Source organism: Phodopus roborovskii, unplaced genomic scaffold (assembly GCF_943737965.1).
Source record: "Phodopus roborovskii unplaced genomic scaffold, PHOROB, whole genome shotgun sequence".
Taxonomy (NCBI): domain Eukaryota; kingdom Metazoa; phylum Chordata; class Mammalia; order Rodentia; family Cricetidae; genus Phodopus; species Phodopus roborovskii.
This window is the reverse complement of record NW_026126525.1, coordinates 16,314,500-16,334,344: the sequence shown is the minus strand read 5'-3', so window position 1 is coordinate 16,334,344 and position 19,845 is coordinate 16,314,500. Positions and strand designations below refer to the sequence as shown.

At 39.8% G+C, this 19,845-nt stretch overlaps 1 protein-coding gene and 1 pseudogene across 1 annotated transcript; one reads left to right on the top strand and one right to left on the bottom strand.

Moving 5' to 3' along the window:
- Positions 1 to 1,808: 1,808 nt before the first annotated feature.
- LOC127232298 (UDP-glucuronosyltransferase 2B31-like) lies at positions 1,809 to 19,158 on the bottom strand. Its single transcript, XM_051198339.1, is given in 7 exon segments — positions 1,809 to 2,276; positions 4,918 to 4,994; positions 4,996 to 5,138; positions 5,877 to 5,964; positions 8,279 to 8,410; positions 9,821 to 9,969; positions 18,410 to 19,158. Coding segments are annotated over 7 exon segments (1,593 nt in total). The 5' UTR covers positions 19,134 to 19,158; the 3' UTR covers positions 1,809 to 1,996.
- LOC127232299 (60S ribosomal protein L15-like) lies at positions 3,525 to 4,225 on the top strand (annotated as a pseudogene).
- Positions 19,159 to 19,845: the final 687 nt, after the last annotated feature.

Genomic DNA, 19,845 nt, shown 5'->3' with positions numbered 1-19,845 from the left:
CTTTTGTGCACCAGGAATACATCCTGGCTCCACTGTCTGAGGTCCCTTAGACTGCTCAGTCCTTCTAGTTGAGACCCATATACAGGGTGTCTGAGTCAGTCCCATGCTGGATTCCCAGCTATCAGTCTGGGGACCCATTAGCTCCTCCTTGTTTGGGTCAGCTGTCTCTATGTGTTTCTGCAACCAGGTCCTGTCCTCTCTCTCTGCATCTGGATTCTAGTTCAACTCAGTGTTTAGTTATGGTGTTTGCTTCTGTTTCCAACAGGTATTAGATGAGGGCTCCATGATGGTGGATAAGTTAGTTGTTGATTTCACTATCCAGGAAGGGCATTTATGGTAGCCTTTCCACCGTTCTCAAATTGTTAGTTGGAGTCAGTCTTGTAGGTCTCTAGACCTTTCTTTAGGTTCAGTTTTCTCTTCAAACCTATACTGGCTCCCTCTTTTATGTCCTCTCTCTCTCTCTCTCTCTCTCTCTCTCTCTCTCTCTCTCTCTCTCTCTCTCTCTCTACTGTCTTCTATTCCTAACCTGGCTCAATCTCCCTAGTCACACATGCTTTCCTCTCCTCCCCTTCTCTTTCCCCTAGATGGGGAGTGGGGCGGGCAGTGAATGGAAAGAGAGGTAGGAACTGTTTTTTTTTTTTACATCATAAAGGTAACCTTTGTCTTGTGATCAAGGTCATGAGATAGAATACCTTTGCTTTTCTTAATAAAATTATGTCATCTGCAGACAGAAATCACACTATTCCTTGAAGGATTCTTCCCATTGATAGCATACCATTAGCAAGTTATATCTGAATCAGCTATGATATCAGATTAGGATAGTCTTGTTTTTATATTTAGAATTCTAAGCTACCAATTAGAAACTTATATGTCAGGATGATGGGAAATATCATTTTGTATATATGTTTCTCTTATTGGTTAATGAATAATGGTTTGTTGGCCAATAGGAAAGAAAGATAGGAGGGACTAGGAGACAAGGAGGATTCTGGGATAGATAGTAGAGGGGAGTCAAGATGTGGGCTGTGAGAGGAATAAGAGGCCCTGACTCTCTCTCTCTCTCTCTCTCTCTCTCTGTGTGTGTGTGTGTGTGTGTAGTAAGACCACGTGGCAACACTTAGATTGATAGAAATGAATTAGTAGCTAAGACATAACTAGCCAATAAGCTCTAACCATTGGCCAACAGCTTTATAATTAATAGAGTCTCTGTTATTTTTGGGGCTGACCAGGCTATGGGACCAGGTTGGCAGAAACTGCTCTTAACACCAGGATTATAGAACTAGATTCTTAGATTCATTCAAAAACTATTCACTGAATATGACATTGTTCTCTGAAGTGGGATATATGAAGACGACATGGTGTCTGTCCAGGCTGAATCTAATATAGGGTGGGTGTAAACTGTCACTCAAAGTGCTAATGAGTGATACAACCTTTCACAATGGAACTGAGTACCATTTGCTGTTTAGGATTCCTGGATTTTTACTAACTGCATTAGAAATAAAATCTGATGGTAGTGTATTGGCACACAGCTGTATCAGATCTATAACTGATAAGAATATAAAATAAAGTTGGAGTTGTGTAACTCCCAGATTCAACCTTAATTAGCTTTCTTCCTGGGTTGTTAAAAATAATATTGGGTGAAATTCAGTGGGAAGTAGGAATGGGATCATGGGGTAGGAATTTAACATTTCACTGAATCAGGGTAAGAAACTCTGAATGAATAAATTAAAGAAGGTCAAGAAAACAAATTGTGAATCTCTAGGGGTTATTTAAGATTTAGAACATCATATGAGTGATTTTGAGACAAATAATTTGTGGTGTTGTCTTGCACGTCTGCTTTATAAATGAGAGGAAAAGGAAGCTTTGACAGCTCAAGTCTACTTCAAAAGGCTGAAATAAGAGTGATAATGTCCTTTCAGTTGAGATAAAGGAAAACTCGGGGAACCTCCTTGCTGTAGCACATTGGAGGAGGTCCGTGTGTCTGTCCTCCCCACTTCAGTTACTCCTTTTTCTTCTTCTTTCCAGCTTTAGCAAACTTCTGGCAACAAAAGAGACAGCACTTCGTGATGAGGAAGATCACAGTCACCACACAGGCAAGCAGGAATCCAAGCACGTCCAGAGAGTGGTACTGGAACCAGGTGAGGTCATGTGCTGCAACACGGAGGTGCTTGGCCCCTTTGTTGCGCATGACATACTCAACCCAGAAGACAGCTCTGTCCAGGGGTTTCACTGGCTGATCATGGTGAATTCTTGACAGCCGCATGGCATTTTCCTTATAGCTAAAGACATGGACATCAAAAACCAATTAATTTACTGAAGTGATTGAGGCCTAAGAAAGTTCTGGGAAATCATCAAGAGACTCAACAGATGCATTAAGTACAGTGTGATTTTGATTGGGACATGTTTGAAGGTTTGTAAGCTGAGAACTTCTGAAAACTTCTTTTCAAAACTGAAATGGGAAACATTTGGGGAAGGAAATCTTTGCAGCGGAGCTAATGTTACTAAGCCATTTCTAGCACTGTAGTGTACAGCTTTTTGATGATCACATTGATGCTCTTGGGAAGAAATTGTGTCACACTACTTTCAAAATGCAATAAAAACAGTATTAGTAATGAAAAAATGGCAACTGGTGAGAAAGGGACATACTTTGCACCAGGTGACTTAAGAGCTGGGATGTGGCTCATTGATAGCTTGTGTAGAATGCTCAAGGACCTGAAATCAACCCCTAGTTCTACCCACAGAGACAAAAGGACAATATTGACAAGGATGTAGAGGAAGTGGTATTTGTTAACGTTTTTGTTTTTTTTTTAACCTACTGTAATTGTGTCTGAGTGTGACCATGTACCATGCATCATGCATGGAAGTCATAGGAAATCTTGTGGGTGTCTATTGTCTGCTTTTACACTGTAGATTCTGATTATTTATGTAAGAGTGACAGACTGATTGTTGGTGGCAGGGTGTGGAGGTATTCCTAACAAAAGTGGATGCTGGAGTGTAATTCAGAACTGCAACTACAAAAAGAACATGGATTTCACAAATATTGAGACTGGGTTTCAGCTTTCTTCCTATCAGGAATGTATTCATTGAAAATTTAAACAACATATGGAAACAATGGCTTAATTTCCATGGTTTGTGTAGTTAAGAAGTGGAATTGACTGAGATGCCCAATGTGTGATGACAGATAAAGGAATTGATGTATGAAAAACAGTTGAATATTACTAGCAGCCATTATAAATAAGTAAATCTCGTTTTTACAATAACCAGGATTAAATTAGAGGCTATCATACTAAGCCATATAAACTAGACCCTAAAGTACTGCTTCTCAATCTGTGGGTCATGACCATCACAAATCACATAGTTTTGCAGGTCTTAGGAATGCCCAATGATAAAGTTTTTTTTTTCCTGCTACTTCATAATTGAATTTTGCTACTGAGAAGTAAATGTGTTGGTTCCTTAGACCCACAGGTTTAGAATTACTGCCCTAAAGAAAAACACTGCGAAAAAAGGGATTGTGGGAGAAAGGCAGCCATCAGGTAGGCAGGTGAGCCAAGATGGGTGCATACAAGTACATCCAGGAGCTATGGAGGAAGAAGCAGTACAACGTGATGCCCTTTCTGCTGAGGGTACGGTGCTGGCAATACCGCCAGCTCTCTGCACTGCACAGGGCTCCCTGCCCCACCTGGCCTGATAAAGTGCGAAGGTTGGGGTACAAGGCCAAGCAAGGTTATATTGTATATAGGATTTGTGTCCGCCCATGGTGGCCGCAAATGCCCAGTTCCTAAGGGTGCAACTTACGGCAAGGCAAGCCTGTCCATCATGGTGTTAACCAGCTAAAGTTTGCCCGAAGCCTTCAGTCTGTTGCTGAGGAGAGAGCTGGCTGGCATTGTGGAGCTTTGAGAGTCCTCAATTCTTACTGGGTTGGTGAAGATTCCACATATAAGGTTTTTGAGGTTATCCTCAATGATCTATTCTATAAAGCTATCAGAAGGAACCCCGACACCCAGTGGATCACCAAACCAGTCCACAAGCACAGACAGATGCTTGGGCTGACATCTGCGGGCCGCAAGAGCCGTGGTCTTGGAAAGGGCCACAAGTTCCACCACACTATCAGCGGCTCTCGTCCTGTCCTGCAGCCTGGCGAAGGCGCAACCCTCTGCAGCTCCACCGTTACCACTAATATACACAATGTTTCTAAAATTTCATACCCAATAAACAATTTAGGACCGTCCCCCCCCCCAAAAAAAAAGTGAGAACTGGTGCTTCATAATGGAAAGTGAGTGGGGATAAAGAGAGGTGAGCTGACATGAACAGCCTGCCACTTGTAACAGGAAAGTGCTCTACAGTGATGAATGACTGTGAATTACAAGTGACAGGTCAGATTAAGTAATGAAGAGGGGATTTTGAGCATGAAATCACAAATGGAGATGGAAGTGATAAGGGTTCATGTTTGGTCATTAAGTATTATACATATATATGTGTGTGTGTGTGTGTGTGTGTGCATGCGTGTGTGTGTGTGTGTGTGTGTGTGTGTGTAAGCATATACGTGCCTAAATATTCTACTTTGGGCATTAAGTTGAGAATTATTTAAAGAAATAAGAGTTTCAAAAATTTAAATCATTAACTTGAAATATTTTACAGTTTTTAGTTTCACTATCTGGTTTGCTCATTCTGTCCTATTATTTAGGATGAGAAAATGTTTTCCACCATCAAATTATCCTAAACTAACTTCTTATACAGTAAGTCCACAGGGATAGATTGCAGTCTTGCTTGACAGCAAAAGCTCATTCCACAGTGGTTAAATACATTTCATATTATTGTTGATGTTTTCAAACTTAGACTAAAGAGCAAATGAATTCTACATCTATCTTGGACTGAACCTATCTGGATTACTAACAACTTGAATAAAATTACTGTACTCACGAAGGGTCAGTGGTGACTGTCTTCACTGCACTGAGCAAATCTGCACTGGACATTGTGAGAAAGTCCAGTCTAACGCCCCGCTCCTTTAGTCTTCATGTGAACAATGTTATCAAATTGGTCTCCAAACAAAGGGATGCCAACCACTGGGACCCCATGGTAGATGGCCTCGTAGATGCCATTGGTGCCACCATGAGTTATAAACGCTCTGGTTTTAGGATGACCTAGCAAGGGGAGAAATTAAGGGCCACTGTTAATCATAAGTCTGAGAAAGAAAATGAGAGTCAGGGGAAAAGGCTCAGAAAGGGCAGATATTGTCTGACAATATTATCATAAGCATGGCAGTGCACTGAATCCTTCTATTGTCTCAGAGGAAGAATACCTGTAAGTCTGTGAGGACTATTGAAGGCCACATAGGGGAGGTGGGGTGTGGAAGTAGAGTGATTTTCTGAAATGGACAAAGGGAAGAGCTCCTCCATAGTGGAGCAAACAGTGTGTGCAAGCCCAGGCAGTGATTCAGCAGAGTGTGTTCTCCCAAAGAAAGTGAAGCCACTGCTTGTGATAGGTTGCCTCCACGTAGTAGGGAGATGGTTGCTCATATGGATGGAATGAGACTTAGGACAAGCAATACTTCATCAAATATAGGACTGCCTTATGATGTGTTTTGCAGAGGATAGTAAATGAAGAGTCATCAATGTGAGATTCTCATTTTCAATGGCATCTGAAATTGTCTACCCTTGGGGAAATGTAGATATAAGGGTGAACAAGAACATGAACAAGTGGCTTAAATGTATCTGGAAAATAATTACAGCAGAGATACAGATTCTCCCATCTCTACTGTCCTGAACAGCATATTCTTATCAGTTCTTCATTCATTTTATCCAGGACTAGATCACAGTTGCCATAAATGCATTAGTGTTGACATTCATCCTCCTCATGTCTCAGGTTCTCCTGATGCTTACCCAGAAGGTCATTCTGGGGGATCCATTTGTACAGCCGAGTGTTGGAGCCCAAGGTATCTGGCTTCTTGCCTTCAAATCTCCAAAGAACCTGTTAAGATGAAGCTGGCCTCTTATTCCTTTGGTCAAATGTCAAGTTACTCCTGCTAGAATTCTGGATAGATTAAGAAACAATGGAGATAAATACGCAGTCTCTAAGAGCCAGGCAGTGTGGATGGATGGTGGAAACCATGAAGAATGCTATAGCAAGATGCAAGTGCTCTCCACTCTCCTGCGCTTGTTCTCATGCTCATCTAAGATTCAGCATGCCAGCTTCACAATTACTCACAGAACTTAGGCAACATCAGGTCCAGTGATGTCAGCAGGAGTTAAGAAGTGTGTCAGGCCTGGAGAGATTGCTCAGTGGTTAAGAGCCCTGACTACTCTTTCAGAGGACCCAGGTTCAATTCCTAGCACCCACATGGCAGCTCATGACTGTCTGCCTGTAATTCCTGTTCCAGGGGGTCTGACCCTTTTCACAGAATCATACATTCAGGCCAAATGCCAATTCCCATTAAAGGATAAAAAATGTATAATTATAATTCCAGTTCAACATTCACTAAATATTAGTAATATATATCTTAATTCTTTATATTATCTATTTATAGCAGTTTTTACCTCCCAAATTCATTATAAATCTTTGTCAATGATGTTTGATTTAGTTCACTTATCATCGCTTCGCACAACGCTGTCTAAGGACATGGTCACTTAAAGAGGAAGTCTCTGTGTTACCTCCTATTTCAGCATTAAAAGGCTCAGTCCCCCAGGTGGGATTGGGGTTGGTAAGTCCATCCTACCTATTGCTTTAAATAGCAAGTAAAACATGGCCATGTATATGCCCATTTTAATATGTAAGTGGTCACATTTGGCCAAGATTACAAGGGAATACTATACTATTATGCAAACCATATATTTAAAAATTTACATTTTCTACTTTTCCTATTTTTGCTTTATGGAGAGGAGATTTTTTTTCATGCAATATTTTAGGTTTATATATTTTTTCAGTTCCTCCATTTCCACCCAAATCCATACTCTTCTTTTCTCAGAAAACAAATGGTATCTAAATAGTAATAATAAAATCAGATAAAGGATGAACAAATGGGGCCTCTGGCACTGGCACCAGGATTTATCCCTAGTGCTTGTACTGGCTTTTTGGAGCTCATTCTCTTGCGGATTAGATATAGGGGGTTGCCCTTGGTCCTGCCTCAAATTAATGTGTCAAACTTCACTGATTCCCCATGGGAAGACTTATCCTCTCTGAGTAGTGGATGAGGGATGGTATGGGAAGGAGGTGGGGGGAGCAGGAGGAGGGGAGGGAGTGGGAACTGGGATTGGCATGTAAAAAATGAGAAAAGATTGTTTTAAAATAAATGATAAAATATAAACCAGAATATCACAAATTCCACTTTTAAAATAAGGATTTATTTTCATTTATGTGTAAGGAAGTGTTCTTCATATGTTAGTGTCCACGTGTGGTGGTTTGAATAGGTATGGCCTCCATGGACTCATGTGTTTCAGTGCTGGGCCTATAGGGAATGGCACTACTTGGAAGGGTGGTCCTGCCAGGGGAAGTATGTCACTGTGGGGCAGGCTTTGAGGTCTCATGTGCTCAAGCTATACCCAGTGTGGCACACAGTCTCCTTCTGCTAGCTGTGGATAAGTATGTGGAACTCTGTTCCTTCTGCAGAACCATATCTACCTGCATGGCACTCCCTATGATGATAATGGACTAATCTCTGAAATGGTAATCCAGCTCCAATTAAACGTTTTCCCTTACAAGAGTTGCTGTATGTTTGTACATATGTATGGAACGTGTGTGTGGGAATTATGCCAGGCTGTTTGAGGACAATGGATCCCATGGAGATGCAGTTTTAGACAGTTGTGAGTTGATAAACATGGGGTCTCAGAAGTAAGTTTAGGTCCTCTGGGTGAGCAACACATGCTCTTCAAGGATGAGTCACTTTTCCAGTCCCACAACTGCCAAATTTGGAGTGCTTCCTTATTGTTACAGGGCCAGTGCACTTACAGCTTATAATAATTTAAATGCTGTGTGGTTATACTGTAATGTGTGCAAAGTCCTCAAATACCCTGTAATAAAATGGAGGAAGTAACAAGGTACATTCTGTGCATATAACACCTTCCCAACAACAAGTGCACAACACTCGTTAAATGCTTTTCTTTCTAAACACAATGTTAATAACAAAGTTATTAATCAAAATCACCACCCACGATTTGGCACCTTCCCTGTGTATTTGTGTCACTGCTGACTTCAGAGATGAGCTAGAGCCATCAGGACAGCTTCAGTGTCACACAGGTGGTCTCTGCAGTCACACCCGAACAGCATGTGACCATCTTCTGTATCTCACCTTCTGTGGAATCTGGGCGAGGCCTGCTGCAATCACATTGGCCCTTTCTTCTGTTAGGTTACCCACCATGGACCCCAGGGAAAACACTACAACGCCATGGTCTCCTGAAGACTGGACGAAGTCTTCTATTTCCTGTTAATGAAATATCAACCTATCACAAAGAGCAGCAACACCGAATCTCCTGCATCAAAAGTGACACCACCATCCCCAGGAAGAAGCCTAGCAACATTAGAAATGTTAAAGGAGTGGGCCTTTAAAACTATTCTCAAAACAAAACAAACAAACAAAAAACTATTCTCATCCACACATAAGATGTACAGTTGTAACCACCGGGAAGGTTACCACTGTGTGTTACACATATTCACATTCATACAAAAAGTTTTAGAACATTTTCATGTTGAAAAATCAAGATTTATTGATAGTAAATTCAAAGTTCTCTTTCTCCCTTCCCTTTGGTTACCATGCACCTGTTTTCTGTTTCTATAATTTTGATCAGTCTCGATAGTTTGCATAGGATTTTCTTCTTATTTCATTTCTGTCTTGTTCAGTGCTGAGTTTACTTTGTGCACTGTCATTAAAGGTCACATAATACGTCTCTATACTGATACTGTAGGTTTTAAAGATTTATCTTCAGGCTCAGCACATCCTTTAAGTCCTTGCTCTAACTCCCTCCTATCTCTCCTGCTGACATTGCCATTCCCTTAATGTAAAGAAAGATTCTCTTGTATAAGGGAATATCTTGCACAGAACTTAGCAATCTCTTTGCTTTTAGATTTTTCAATTACTATATGTACCTTGCTTAGCTTTGAAAAAAGGCACAGTATCTTTTGGTTAAGATCAGATTGTATGTGGCTGTCCTTGCAGAACTAAGAGGGGAATCTCCAGAGACTTTTTTTTTCTAGAGCAGAAAAACTTTTCTTGCATCATGAAACGTTATGATAGTTAAAATCACAAAGCATTCCTCTGAACCTTCAGAAGGCTATCATCCTATGAGCTTACACAATTCACTTGCAATCATTAACTAAGGGCAGCTTTTAGTGATCACAGAGACACTGAGTTTTCTTCACTGAGCAGGCCTGCTTCCTATCTGTGCTCCATCTCTCTTCTTCACTTTCACTGCCAGGCCTCCTGGCCATTCCTCACTGTAATGTTTCCATAGTTTGGTTGCTTGCTCACAGTGTGTCTTCGAAGTAGAATTGCTGGTGTTCTGGGGCGAGCCTGTCCACACTTTGTTTCTCTGTATACTCAGCAATTTCCTGTGGGGTGCCTGTCACTTGTCTGTATGTTCTGCATGAATCACTGAGAATTTCTACGTGCTGAATAGTGCTCTAACTGACTTGTGCTCACATGTACCTCAGAGCTCCATAAAGGAAATTCAGACTCTTGTGATAGAATAGGTACAGTTGTTTCTACTGGTCAGTTTCTTTATCTAATTTATTGTGACACTCTCGAGATTGACACAAACATTCCGAGGGAATGAAATTTATCACTACTGCCAAATATGCAAGGGTAAGAGAAGCAAGGAAACAGGAATTTATCTACCTTAGGCAGAGACTTGGCAGGTCTGCAGTGCAGTCCTCCAACAAAATCAAAATTTGGTAAGACAGGGTGAGGAAATTCCAAATCCCAGTAAGTTCGAATGAGCCATACATCTGCCTTCCCCATCATCTCCAGGAGTGTCGTGGGTCTTCCTGAAGAGGAATCAGGACAGTGAAGGTACAGCAATTGACAAAACATCAGGTGAACATGAATATGCCAGGCAGTCTTCTGAAAGCACTTGTCATAATGAAACCAGAATTGTGGGGCTGGGATTGTGTGTGTGTTTGTTTGTGTGTGTGTGTGTGTGTGTGTGTGTGTGTGTGTGAGAGAGAGAGAGAGAGAGAGAGAGAGAGAGAGAGAGAGAGAGATAGGGTGAGAGAGAGATAGGGTGAGAGAGAGAGAGAGTGAGAGAGAGAGGGGGTGTTGGGATTTTGCAGCAGAGAAAAAAATCTAGGAAGAGAAAAATCTGAGCTGCCAGCCAGATTTAGAGATGAAAGAGGAGATGCAAGATCTAAGATAAGTGGAAGAACATAGATTAATATAAATTGCTTAATTTACGTTATAAGAGCTAGGTGAAAATGGTGCTGGCATAACTGGATGCTGGATGTAGAAGACTGATCCATAATTTATTGCCAAGCACAAAACTTAAGTTCAATTGGATCAAAGACCTTAACATAAATCCAGCCATACTGAACCTCTTAGAAGAGAGAGTGAGAGGTAGCCTTGAACAAATTGGTATAGGAGACTGCTTCCTGAACATAGCACCAATAGCACAGACACTGAGATTTTCAATTAATAAATGGGACCTCCTCAAACTGAGAAGCTTCTGTAAGGCAAAGGACACAGTCAACAAGGGAAAGCAGCAGGCCACAAATTGGGAAAAGATCTTCATCAACCCTTCATCTGACATAGGGCTGGTTTCCAAAATATACAAAGAACTCAAGAAGTTTATCACCAAAACAAATAATCCAATTAAAAAGCTGGGTACAGAACTAAATGGAGAATCCTCAAGAGAGCAATCTAAAATGGCTGAAAGACAATTAAGAAAGTGCTCAACACACTTAGCCATCAGGAAAATGCAAATCAAAACAACGCTTAGATATTGTCTTATTCCTGTCAGAATGGCTAAAATAAAAAACACCAATGACAGTTTATGTTGGAGTTATGTTGGAGAGGATGTGAAAAAAGGGGAATACTCCTCTACTGCTGGTGGGAGTGCAAACTCATACAGTCACCTTGGAAATCAGTAAGGGGGTCCCTCAGGAAAATGGGAATCAGTCTATCACAAGATCCAGCAATTCTACTCTTAGGCATATACCCAAAAGATGCACATGTATGCAAAAAAGACATCTGTTCTACTATGTTTATAACAGCATTATTTGTAATAGCATAACCCAGAAGCAACCTAGATGTCCATCTACTGAAGAATGGATAAAGAAGATGTGGCACATTTACACAATGGAGTACTACTCAGCAGGAAAAAAACAAAACAAAACAAAAAAATCAATGGAATCTTGAAATTCACAGGCAAATGGTTGGAACTAGAAGAAACTATCCTGAGTGAGGTAACCCAGTCACAAAAAGAGGAACATGGTATGTACTCACATATGTTTTTTAGACATAGAGCAAAGGATCCTACATCCACCCCTCCAGAGGAGCTAGGAAACAAGGATGACCCTTGGTCCCCTAGAGAAGGGGAAAGGGACAAGATGTCTTGAGAAAATTGGGAATGGGGAAGGGAGTCAGGTGAAAGAGAAGGGGAGAAAAGGAGGGCAGAGGAGGACATGAGGGAGCAGGAAGATAGAGGCAGAGAAAGAATAGAGGAGAACAAGAAAAGAGATGCCATAATAGAAGGGACTGTTACCGGTTTCTCGAGAAATCTGCCACTAAGAAAATGTCCAGAGACCTACAAGGCTGACCCCATCTAACAATCTAATAGTGGAAAGGCTATCTTAATTGCCCTTTCCTGATAATGAGTTTGATGGCTTCCTTATATGCCACCCTAGAGCCTCCATCCAGTAGCTAATGGAAGCAGAAGCAAACATACACAGCTAAACACTAAGCCGAACTCTTGGAATCTAGTTGCTTACAGGGAGGAATGATGAGCAAAGGGGCAAGACCAGGCTGGAGAAACACACAGAAACTGCTGATCTGAACAAGGGGGAGCTTATGGGCACACACACACACACACACACACACACACACACACACACACACACACAATCGGCCTGAAATAAAGGCAGCATTGGGGAGTCAGAATTTTTTCTATTACAGTTCAGTGACTTTTTCCCATGTGAAAGCGTATGACATTTCAATCATGTACCATATCACCTGTGAATTTTAGATCTATTCTCCAGATGTTCATAGCAAAATATCGTATTAGTCATAAAGTAACCACTGTAACAAAGTTCAGAGATATTTATTATTCCATATATAACTACACTATTTTTATACTTTTCACTTGATTCAGTATTTGATAACTTATTTACTTCTGTATGTATGGTTTTCTTACTTTGAACATATCATATAAATTGTAATATGGGTACATTTTAAATTTGGCTTCAATATTTCTCAAGTTTTTGAGGACTCTTCACGTTATAGTAAGCATGTGAATTAGTTTTGTGTAGTCATCAAATCCAATATGATAAGACCACACTTGTTTACTGGTTTCTGAATTTCTTGTTCACCTACATTTGACCACTATAAATGTTGTTATTTATTAAAATAATTGTTTTCACATAATATATTCTGGTCACAATTTCCTGTCCCCATCTCCTTTCAACCTTTCAAACCATCTAACTCCATGACGTTTTTCTTTCTTTAGAAAACAAACAGGCCAGCAAACAAACCAAAATTAAAACAACAGAAAAACCAAAGAAAATGTGTGTGTGTGTGTGTGTGTGTGTGTGTGTGTGTGTGTGTGTGTGTGTGTGTGTGTGTGTGCATTGTGGTTATACTTTGCTTGTAAAAATAAAGCTTGTCTGAAAATCAGAGAATGGAGCTTGCTGCTAGCTAACCAGAGAGGTTGGGTCGTCTGTACAGACAGACAGGAAGTGTAATGGCTGGGCAGAGAGAGGATATAAGCCAGAAGAAACAGGAACTGATTCTCTTTACTGCTGGGAAGCTAATGAGGTAAAGTGGCTTTAGCTTGCTCCTTCTCTCTGATCTCAGCATTTTCCTCTACATCCAACTCCTGGTTTTTATTGTTTAGACCAATTAAGAACTCCATTTACATTTAAATTCAGGACTGGAAGGGACAGGAACTCCTGCCTACAAATGGTGTCCAAAGTTTGGCAACTACATCCACATAAATCCTGAGAAAGATTAGCAAGGTATTCTAAATACAAAAGAACAGAGACAAGCACAGCTTCTTGGAAGCAGCATTTTCTCAGGCGGGCTCTGTTTGCTAGAGAGGCTTCTGGACTCAGTGTTAGTGGCAAAAAACACAGGGTTTTTTTTTTTTTAAGAGTCCCTGCTACCAAACACTTCAGTGGTGTTTATGAGCAGCTGGTGTCATGCTTCTTGGTGGTGGCATGGGCAGAGAAACTCTGCAGAGTTGTGGCAATAAATGTGGCTCCTGCCAGTACCTCTACAATGGAGCTAGACTCCCAGGAAGCCAAGGGATGCGGTGAAGCCAGTTGCCAAAGCTAAAAGTTTAAATCCTAGCCATGCCATTTAGCAGATTAAGACTCATGTAGTCAGAAAAAGAATATACAATAAAGACAGGTTCAGAAAAAAAAATGTCTTAAGCAATCTACAGTGTGTTTAAAAATATATGTAGTCTTGGGAGAGAATATAAAAAGGAAAAATAAAGTCCTGAAAAAAGAGATGAGTATCTGGGCCTGGTGGCACACGTCTTTAATCCCAGTACTTAGGAGGCAGAGGCAGGTGGATCTGTGTGAATTCAAGGCCAGCCTGGTCTATGGACTGAGTTGCAGGACAGCCAAATACACACAGAGAAACCCTGTCTTAAAAAACAAAACAAAACAAAAAACCCTAAAATTACAAAATAAAAATAAAAATATAAGAAATAGGGTAACAAAAGCCACATAAAGATGGAAAGTACTCAAGAGAGTCTGAATAAGGTCTGTTATTGTGTTGTCTTTGAATTGTTTGATTGCTGAGGAAGGAGCATCAGCTGATAAATGACATTTGATTCTAAATTTTGCTGGATTAATCCAACATATACATTTTGAAAATGCATTCACTTTGAAATTTAAGTCAAAAGACATGCTACCTTGGAGAAGAGGTTTTGCTTTTGTTTCTACCAGAAATGAGAGGCTGTGGATTCTTCTGCATTAAAAGGAAGACCTCCTGAAAAATCTCCAAAGGGAATGGATAGTCCAGATTATCCAACATTTCAGAGCACCTCTGTTGCAGTTTATTCTGAGTTCTGCATCTAAAATAGCTTTAAGGATGCTGGTTGAGATAATCCAGCCTTATAGAATACTTCAGTCAGGACTTGACCATAATCCTAATTTAGCTCCCTAAGATTACCAGCCTAGAAAACTGTGCTCACATTCCCGAGAAATGGAATATAGGTGTTTGTCTTTGTTTAGCATGTTGTTTACAAGTTTTTATTGATAATGGTCAGGAAAAAAAAGCTAAACATAGATTAGATTCAGGGTTCTTGTTTTAAAAAGGAGGGAAATGATGTGGAAAACGTTCTTGATCACTGTAAAGATTTGTCACTCGTATTGGTTTATTAAAATGCTGATTGTCCAGTAGCCAAGCAGGCAGTATAGGTGGGGCTACTAGTCTAGGATAATTCTTGGAGGAGGAAAGGCAGAGAAGCAGTCACCAGGCAGACACAGAGCAAGATGAGAACACCTTACTGAGAAAAGGTACCGAGCCACAAGGCTAAATATAGATAAGAATCATGGGTGAATTTAAGTTGTAAGAGCTAGATAGTAATAAGCCTGAGCAATTGATGAAACAGTTTATAATTAATATAAGAATCTGTGTGTTTATTTGGGACAAAAGGATTGCAGGACTGGGTGGGGCAGAAACTTCCATCTACAGTGCATCACACATACACACTCTTACAAAACAGATAAAAATACAAAAAAGAAAAAAAGAAACAACAACATACAAGCAAAAGGCTGGTAATATAAAGAATGCCCAAGCAACAAAGCAATATGAGACAAAACCAAAACAAATACTCTACAAAACCATCAATGAGCCTATTTTGTGTTGGCCATCTACTACTGAGCATGGAACCTACCTTTTAATGTGGTTTATATATCCAGTGAGACTCTAATGGAAAACACTAACTTTTGCTTTGAGAGCATTTGTCAGTTGGAGATATCTTCGCATTTAAGGATGGGAGCTCATTCCCATTTTCCGCTTTCCACACTGAGATCTTGTATGGCTTGAATGTGTGCCTGCCCTGTGAATGCTGCCACAGTCTCTTGTCAGTTCATATTTACAAATTTCCTATTGTGTCTGGGAGGCACAATTTCATTGGAGTCTTACAATCTTACCACACTTACTACTGAGTGTTCCAAAGTCTCTCAGTCTCTGCACATATCCTGTTGTGAATCTCTGTGTTAGTTCCCATCCACAACAAGTGGAAGATTCCTGAATGGGTAAGAAAGACACTGATCTCTGGGTATAGCAAAATGTCATTAGGAGTCATTTTACCCCTATGTCCCTTTAACAGGATTGTAGTATTTGGTTTTTCCCTTGGCCCATTGTCTATATAATTTCAGGTTCATTGTCACCAGAGCTGTCAGGCGTGGGTTCCATCTCATGAACTGTGTCAATCAGGGTGGTGGTTGGTTGCTACCACAACATTTGTGCCACTGTTGTTGCAGTGTATTGTGCAGGCAAGTCACCTCTGTAGATTTAAGAGTTTATAAGTGAGTTGGTGGTCATATTTCTCCTCTGATAGGTTGCAGAGTAACTTTAGTACCATGAATATTAGTAAGAGTAGGCACTAGCTCAACTTCTCCATTTTCAATGAGTTAAATAAGTGTGATCTTAAGCAATAGGGCCTTACTATCGGTTCATGGGGAGCAGTCAGTAACCTTGGCAATAGCCAGAGTTGTTTGGTTTCTAGTCTCCCTATTTATTTGGTAATTCTACTTAGATTTTTTTCATAACTTTTTATATTTCCAAATAAGGGGAAATACAATATATAGTTGTAGACAGTCAGTGGGAAGAGTGAAACAGGGCTGAATAAAGAAGAGGTTGGGAAGATGGGAGTGATGGAATACAGATAGAATACAGAGGGGTATTTGCACAATCAAATGGAAACCTACTATAGAGGCTTTCTTTTAAATACATAGAGTCCCTTATTCTATACCAAACCTCTTTGGTTTTTACACATTGTAGCATATCTATTGAGGCTTAAAGCTAACAATATATTTATCTTTTTTTGGGCCTGGGTTACCTCCATTTATTTATCTATGATTTTCATAATTTAGTTTTTCTTTTTAAAGCCTAGATAATATTCTATTATGTAAATATACCACATTTTCATTATCCATTCATCAGTTGATAGATATCGGCTGTTTGCAATGTCATGGATGAGCCAGTGTTTCCTTAGTAAGATGTAGAATCCTTTGGATATATGCCCAAGACTGTTATATTTGAATCTTGAGGTATCAATTTGTATCTTCCTGAGGAACTTCCACACTAACTCCCATAGTTCACATAAAGTTTGTATTCCCACTTGCAATGAATGAGTGTTTCCTTTCTCCCACATCCTTGCCAGCATGAGCTGTCTTTTTGTTATTGTTTGTTTGTTGATGAGGGCCATTCTGTTTTTAGATGAAATCTCAAAGTAGTTTTAGTTTCCCCTTCCCTGATGGCTAAGGAAGGCTATTGGATGCTTCCTAATTGTTTCTCAGGCATTTGTGTTTCCTCATTATTGAGAATTCTCCATTTAGTTTTGTTCACATTTTAAGATGGTTATTTGATTTCTTTTCTTTCTTTTGTCTTCTTTTTGGCTGTGATATAAAGCATATTTGCTTATATCTATGTGTCTATATTGATCTATCTATCTACCTATCTATCTAATCTTTGTGTATAATGTTTGTAATATTGCAATATACATGTTTCTTATATTGTATGTTTCTCATATTTATACTTAGAGATATATAAAGGCACTGTACAGGTAACTTGGGAGAACATACCACATCTGTATGTTGACTACTACATATTTAAATATGCTATTGAAGTACAATCAACAACATCATTATCTATGAATTCTATTTGTCATACTCAGGGAAACACTTTTCTCTGGACTCTCCATCTTGTTTGCCCTGTGTAGCTGCTGGAACCTTGATATGTGTTCCTCTAAGGGAACTGAGGATTTTGTACTGCTTTGTTTTGCTTTGAGATATTCTTATGGAGCTCAAGGTAGTCCCTATTTCACTATGTAGCCAAAATGGAACACTTCCTCCACACCTCAGCTGCTGGGATTACAGGTATGTGCTGCCACTCCCAGTGTAAACATTTGTGGGGATTTTGTTTCAGGATTTCATTTTGATACAGGCTCTCACTATATCACCCTGGCTGACCTCTAAGAAAAATTTCCATTGTGCCCGAGTTCCTTGTCCTCATACTGCCCTTAATTCATGGTTGACAGTGTAATAATTAGGTCTCTGTGAGTTTGCTTACAGATAATAAGGATAACAAGTCATAAAATGTGGAAAGAGAGATGTTAGGTCATTAGGTTTATTTTAAAACACTATAACTAGTAATCATTATTTTTACATTTCAATGCTATACATTTTCAGCACAATTTCGACCCTCCTAATAAATAAATATAGATTCTCCCAAATTCTGAATCCACGTATTTTCTGTGCTTTGTACATAGTGTATTCACAGCTGTGCAGAAATTTAGTAGGTGAAATGAGAAAATATTTCAAGGTATAAATGGGAAAACTAATTTATAGAAATGAAAAAATTCTCAATGCTATATAGATACATATCTAAAAATATGTATTAGTCTTCTATACATACATACATATATGTAAATCATGAAGATATCTGTTATAGGGGTTAGTGAAATGGATTAGAAAGTAATAGTGTTTACCTTGCAAGCATAATGACTTAAGTTCTGTCCCCATACAAGCCTGAACATATAAATTCATACTGAGAATCCAAATAAAGGCAGAGGTAAAAACTCTTTAAAGTTTAATCTGACCTCCACATATGCAACACAGAGTACAAGCTCCCCGCCCATGATACAAGTATGCATGTTTCTCAAGATAATGATAGCAATGGCAGCAATATACTAATGATAATGATGATGCTACAACTGAGGTACAGCTACTGTTTTAAAATGCGAGCTGAATTGGTTCTGTGGATATGTTTTTTTACTTAGAGAAATTCTCAAGGCCTTGTTTTGTGGTGTGAACCTTTCTGAAGTGTCCTGCTCATGTCTTAGTTAAGGCTTTGCAATTAACCTTGGGACAGAAGGGTTTCCACAATGCTTTCAATTTGGCAGATAATTTTCAAAGGCTTTTCATCATTTTACATAGGAGAGACAAATCATTCTGCTGCCAATCCTGTTCTTTCAAGTTCACCCTCAGTGACACAGAAAATTGAGAAGGCAACAATCCCGACTGAACAGAAACTTACCTAATACTTCACTGTAAAACTGATTCCACTTCTTCTCATTAAATGTTTGGAACCAAAAGTCAAAAAAAAGCACATAGATTACACTTTGCACCCTCTCCATGAATGTCATCCGGTCACCCATTTCTGACATAGCAGGTGGCACGTAGGAAGGAGGTAGTGGCAGTCCTCCACTGTACTTTTCATATGTAGAGCCAGGAAAGAAGCGAAGACTGAACACAAGTGGTGTCTGGAGAATCTCAGCCAGCAGGTCACCACAGGGTATGAAGGGATCTGCCAGGATGACATCAAAGCTTGAATTTTGTAGTTTTGTCATGAGTTCCTTGTTGAAAACGACATCTTTGCAGAGACTTTCAAAATAATCTGAATATAACCAAACCACTTTCTGCAATGTTAAAAAGTATCTCCAAAATGATTTCTTTGGCATTTCATTAATTTGTTTCCTGATTGACTCCATGAAAAGTTTCTCTACATCAGCCGTGGAATATGATGTAGGGTATGTTTCAAATTCAATAGCAGATGTGTCCTCAACCTCATAAGAAAGGGAAGCTGAGGGTATCAGAGCAGTCACTTCATGACCCTTCTTTACAAGCTCATCTAGGATTGTCTTTAAGTTGAGCCAATGGCTGTATTCCATTGGCCACACCAGCACCTTCCCACAACTCCCAGATCCAAAGAATCCACTCAGCTGTAGCAGAAGCAGGGCTGCTGTCATTTTCACAGACATCTTGGTTGAAGGTTAGAGCTGTGCTTCAAATGGTGATTGCTCAGCTCCTGCAGATATAGACAGAGTAGCAATCAATTAGTTAAAGTGTAACTTGTATCCATGAAAGCAAATACCATAGGATTCCAGACAGTCACAGCCTCTGGTTGCCAAATGAAAAATAAAGAGGCAGATGTGAACCTATGAAATGACTCCTGGTTTTCAGTGACCTTGAATGTATAATGTACTTGGAGAACAATGGGAAGTAATCCCTCTCTTCTCCTCTCTCCCCTCCTCTCTTTTCCTCTCCTAATGTAGCTTCCTTGAAAAGAACTTGCAGTAAAGTTATAACTGTTGAGTTACATTTTTTATACCACATAATTAAATGGATCTTTTTTAAAGTAAATTTTTATTTAAATTAAAAATAATTTTATTTTATATGCCAATCCTAGTTCCTTCTCCCTTCCCAATCAACCCTCCATCCCACCTTCCATTCACTGCCCAGGGATGGTAAGGCCTTCCATGGGAGATCATCAGAGACTGTCGCATCATTTGGGGCAGGACCTAGGCCCTCCAGTATGTATCTATGCTGAGAGAATATGGCCCTATGTGGAATGGGCTCCCAAACCCCATTCATGCACTAAGGATAAATACTGGTTATACTGCCACAGGCCCCATAGTCTGCCCAGGCCTCCCAACTGACACATTCAGGGGGCCAGGCTTTGTCCTATTCTGC